Genomic DNA, 6,000 nt, shown 5'->3' with positions numbered 1-6,000 from the left:
TTATTTCCAACATTTACGTGTGAAATCGGATTAGAGAATTAATTTAGGATGCCATAAGTTATCGTAATTAAAACCAAATCTCGTTGTGAGTAATCAAGTTCAAACACGGCACTACTTTATTGTTTTAAATTTTAACAGCTCTATTGAATTGAGCCCTCTATTCATAATAAGCGTCAAACCGAAAAGTATTTGTTGATCCCCGTAGGAGGCCTCAATGTAATTTACTTTTTATGAATATGAGGTTCATTACATCCATTTATGTGGGTCATGCTTGAGTGACACTTTATGAAGCCTCGTTTCGCAGTTTGGTTTCGAAGCTCCGCCTCTTAAAAATATAGTATTCCTCTAACCGTATAGTTTATTCTACTAATTTTGAGCCGACATATCGTATATTAATTCAAAAATCGATTGAAGGATATTTTTGAAAACAAATACATAATAATTATTATTATGGGGAATACTCCGATAAAATAATGTGTGCATAAATAGTGTTATAACAGGAACATATAAATATAAATATTGACACATTGGAGTGGAACAGCGTTTTGTTTACCTACTATTCAATAAGGCGTGAAATAGACACCCATCTTCTGTGCGAATTTTTAAATAATATCGGATTTATAATATGTGTACATCAAATTTTAATAGTCCATCGTGAAGTGTGTGTCATAAATGTTGAAGAACGAATTTTATTTCCGTATTTAAATATCTGTTTGATAATGACCGTCCACGGTCAACAAGAAAAGCCTAATACACATCAAAATGGATTTGTTAGTAAAATGGTTTACCCAGATAGTGAAACAATGATGAACCGGTCTTGGAATGGATATATGTTTCATGTGTCCCCTCTTAGTTTGCCAAACGGGAACATTGCAACTCCCCAGAAGGCACACGGACCACCAAAATTTAGTAATGAAATGCGAGCAAACTTTTCAATGAGTTACGATGGGGATGAATCTTCGCAATTTGACAGTTTGGATTCAGAAACTGAATACGTCACTTTAGACAATAATTATTTCTTGAGGACTTTTTCTCCCCCTTCTAGACATTTATCTATTTTGGATTTTAAACGAAACGAATTGAACGATAATAAAACAAATAGTTTGACAAGACAATCACATTCACAATCATTGATCAGCGTTAAATCGCCATTAAAAGATAGGAAATGGCAGAAAAAAAGTTTGCGAAAACTTGCAACAAACATTGGTGCTGTTTTAAGCTTGAGTCCAAGAGGAGGCGAGAGTCTCCGACGATTCCCAGAGGAATACGTGCCAGTTAAGAGAGAGCGTAGCAAGTCAGTTGGGGATATAGTTGAAAATGCAAAATATGAAAAAGAGGATAGTATTGAACTCTGTTTAAGTGATGATGATGACAATGATGATTTTGGATTTATAAATTATCCAAAATGTTCTTCTTCTCTATCTTTAGCGATGAACAAGACGAAGTCACCATCTTCCACGCACAAAATTCTTCCAAAAAGATTTCGCAGCAAAACACGGCCAGTCCCTGTTGTCAATACCACGTTATGGAGCCCTGAGGTAAGTAGTTATATTTATCTAAGTTTGTGTATCAAATGTATTCGTCCTCATATTAGTAAATTTGGTTGAAATGTAGATTAAATCTACATAAAACATCCTTAAGCGAAATAATTTCCCGCCACATTTTCGATGACCGAATACATATTGCTCGGTATAGAAAGTGAATTGTCCTGGTTTGGTTCAGTTGTGTCAGTAAACCTATTATATCATCAATCAGGATAGACAAAAATCGATTGACAATTAATAGGAAGAGTTTCCTTATGTCAGGATTATACAGACAATATATTGATATGGGGGAAACAAATCATATTCCAGATGTCTACGGACAAGAGGTCGTTCACTTTTATCAATGAGTATCATTCTTAAATGATTCTATAAATAGAACCTAAAAAGAAAGTTGCTGACAAAATTCTATATTCTTAAAAAAAAAACCCATTTATTATAAAGTACTACATGCATTTAGCCATATACGGTTGGCCAAGCCTTTGCCTTTGAGTAGGTGGCGATGTTATAATTAGAATGAACACCAGATGCAAAGGAAACAGTACATTTCACTAGTTAGGAAACAACGATAGCGTATACTTATTTATAACTAAAACAGAAAAAGGTCTAAATGGAATTAACATTGTATGCCAGTACGATACATTTCCCCGTATAAAACCAGAATTTTCAAGATATTCTTTAGCATAAAGAAACATAAATAGAAAGTCATACTTGAATACTAAGTAATTGCATATTTTATGTAAATGTATATTCCAAAAACAAGTCAATTAGACATTAATTATAATTAGCTAAAATAATTGTCGTGTGCATATAACAAGACGGACAGGTTTCATTTGACAGCTGGTGTTAGAACATGGGTTGTACATTAGCCATTATTAGTGGTAAATCCAGAATTTTCTTAAGGGGATCTCATAGGCTGTCGAAAGAGGGGGTCCGGGCCGCCGGTGACCTGTCACCTACAATCCGCCTCTGATTGTATTCGAGAATCAAGTTTATACATTCACAATAGGAAATCTTTAATCTTCACAAAGGTAGCTTTTTAAATATATGTTACATGTATGACAAAATATGAAAAATGCAAAGTTTCAAATTTAGAAGACTAAAATACATTGTATAGTAGGATCAAGTCTAAACCATGTATAAGGAAACTTTATTCCTAAATAATATTGTTGATTATTATGACAATTTTTAAATGTCCTATATGAATGTGACAAAATGTGAAAAACGTATAGTTTTTAATTTTGAAGACTTAAAAACATCTGTATTCTAGAATCAAGTTTAGATAGCAACAATAGGGAAACCATATTCTTAATGAATGTAGCTGTTTATTAGGACAATTTTTAAATATCCTGTATATTAAAATATGAAAAATGCATTGTAAAAAATTTATAAGACAAAAATACATCCAAACAACGGTTGACGCCGATATAGAAAGATGGTATAGACTTCAAATGATGCTCAAACAATTGTTACTTTAAAAACTGATAAAATCAACTATTATCATATTTTGAAATTATAGGCCCTGTTCTATATTTATTCGTGACAAATGCAGTAAATCTTTCTAATCTGACAGATCTTTAAACTATGAAATAAACACCTTTATTAATTACACCATTCAAAGTATAAAATGCGAGGCAAGAATACTGTCTTCAAATTGAATATTATAATTTCATCTGTCATGCTTTTGTCTGGAAGGGCTTTCGTAAGCATTTATTTACTGTCACCAGTTTTATCAACCTGTTCAAATAAAGGCTTATCATAAGTGGTGACCTTATCACAACCCAATGTTTATATACTTATCAATATCTATTGGATCTGATAACCACCAAAGGAACATCTTTTAAATCGCATTTCAATATTTTTACATGCAAACGACATGCTTAGGAATGTCTCAGCCATGCGCATGACTCATTGAATGGTCAACGACATGAGATATCACCTGGACAACTTCAAAAGTGACATGTTGTCATCTCAAGTAGATTTTTATAGTGCATTTATATGCTGTGATAAAGATTATATACCAGAAAGCTTTCAGTAAATGACCATTCGTATTTGTAAGGTTGGATGTGGGGGTTCCCCCGTAATGAGTTGACCACACTTTTTTTCTGGCAATAGAGTTAATTAGTAAAATTATCAAATGAAAATACACTTCTGATAATATATTAAAAGCACCAATTCGGATACTAACTGTCGTGATGATCCAGATTTTTGAAAAAGAGGTCCCCTAAATATACAACCGGCAAGTCAAGTAGAACATGCATTTACTATATATATAGCCTCTTAAGGGGCCCTACTCCTGTCCCCATAGTCCGCTTCTGCCTTTTAATGTCGTCATATTCACTGGTCTTCTAAAATTAAGTGTAAGTGGTTCAATATATATACATATTGAAATTAAAAACAGAAAAAAAACCCATACTGAAACTTAATCATGTTTAGAGCTGTTGTTTTATTGTGTAACCAAACCTGCATCAATTCCAATTTATTCGATCAAATATCGATCTGATGACATAGATGTCCTTCATTTTCCAATCATTAGTAATATGAATAAATAATAAACTGGGATATCACGGTGATATGAATAAGTACAATAAATTTACAATATTAATTATCTCTTTGAAAATAAAATTTGATTAATATTCACAAAGTGTAAATAAAAAGTCTGCATTAAAAAGAAAGGCCAGAGATATAAAGTAGCTTAGGTTTATTTGATTTCTCATAAACATTCCGATAGAAAATTGTCTTTATAAAAATATGACGATGTGTATCAAAATGATAAATTGGTGTGACCCGGTCCCGTACTGTGTATTTTAATCCAGATAGAAGATGTTTAAGGTCTGTCATTTTGACAGTTATGAATTATTATATTTGATAACGTGTTGTTTCTTTATGTATTCATATAGTAGTTCTTTTGTTTGATGGTTTGATCGAAAAGACGTGTCTAAAATAAAAAATATAAAAAAGTGAAACACAGCACTTTTTGTTATAGAAAGAAGTTACCGGGTTTTTTTTTATATAGTGGTTTCACTATTTTAAACTCATCAGAGACTAGGCTTATAACTAGAATGTTTTCTGTTGATATGTCAACAACTATTAGACATAATGAATTATACTAAAATCCTGTTATTTCTCTTTCATCCCTTTGAGACTTCCGGACAAAAATGGGTTGATTGCAGTTTTGGGGTTTGAGATTATAGATGCTATACTGTGGATTAATTTATTTTCGTGGATTATGGAAAATATGCATTTTCGTAGACGAAACCATCGGAAATTAGTAGATATTTTTCAAATCACACAGCAAGATGACATATATTGAAGTCATATGTATTTAAGTATTTTGAAAGAGGAGATGTTAGCCAAACGGCAATTATTATAAATACTGCTAAAAAAGTGACCAATCTACATAACATAGAAGTATGGTTGGTCCAATGTATGCATATATATAAGAATATGTGGTATATGAGTGCCAATGAAACAATTCACCATCCAGGTTACAATTACAAAGTACGGTCTTCAACACGGAGCCTTGGCTCACACCGAAAAGCAAGCTATCATGAAAGGGGCCCCAAAATTAATAGAGTAAAACAATTCAAATGTACCTATATAGCTAGAACCAAAAGTATTTATTGCAATCTTACGACAATAGGTTAACTGAAACCCGATTTGTAGCTTGAAATAAGTGGTCACTTTTGAAATAGATTTTGTGGATGGATTTTAAATTCTGTTCGTGTATACAAATGGTACCTAGTTAACTGATGCTTAGCCAGCTGGTAGAGGCGGATTTAGGTGGGGGGCAGGGGGCCAGGGCTCCCCCTTTTTGGGAAAAAAATTGGTTGCTTATATAGGGAATCACTGAAGCGTGACTGGAGCGGGCCCCCTCTTAGGTCAGTCAGTGGGCCCCCACTTATGAAAATTTCTGGATCCGCCACTGCCTGGATCCAAGCTACCATAACCGATGAGGTCCTAATTATATTTACATATTTTCCGAACCGAATATGTCAATTTTACGCGACCATCATAAGTTTACACAGGTTTTTCGCAATATTGGCACATTAGTTCAAGATTAAATCGTTCATCGATCACATTATAAATTTACACCGGAAATAAATGTCAGATAATGTTAGACAACCGTTATTTATTTAACGGGTACTCTAAAAATCAATGCAAATATTAAAAGTATTTTTGGAATAAAGTCATAAACCATTTTCCATATTCAGTTGTGGTTAACCGTAATGTATTTTTTTTTACACAAACCACATTTTACACAAAGTTACATGAATTGTAAATCTACTGTTTTTCTCTATTTTGTTTACATTTACTATACGTCTTTCATCACATTTTCATTCGAATTTAAATGTCTAAATTTGAAAACAACGAGGAGCTTAAAATGCAGTTGAATTATCAGATAGGCTGATTAAACAATGGTAGAATTTTCTCAATCCCTGTTCTATTTAAAATATCG

At 32.7% G+C, this 6,000-nt stretch overlaps 1 protein-coding gene across 1 annotated transcript in view; it reads left to right on the top strand.

Moving 5' to 3' along the window:
* The first annotated feature begins 300 nt into the window (after window positions 1-300).
* Window positions 301-6,000, top strand: part of LOC139486396 (rho GTPase-activating protein 6-like) — a 39,571-nt gene continuing 33,871 nt past the window's right edge. Inside the window, exon 1 of the mRNA XM_071271271.1 lies at window positions 301-1,538. Coding sequence (XP_071127372.1) covers window positions 720-1,538 — 819 coding nt within the window. The 5' untranslated portion in view covers window positions 301-719. The remainder of the gene's footprint in view (window positions 1,539-6,000) is intronic.

Source organism: Mytilus edulis, chromosome 8, assembly GCF_963676685.1.
Source record: "Mytilus edulis chromosome 8, xbMytEdul2.2, whole genome shotgun sequence".
Taxonomy (NCBI): Eukaryota; Metazoa; Mollusca; class Bivalvia; order Mytilida; family Mytilidae; genus Mytilus; species Mytilus edulis.
This window is presented reverse-complemented; position numbering and strand designations above follow the sequence as displayed.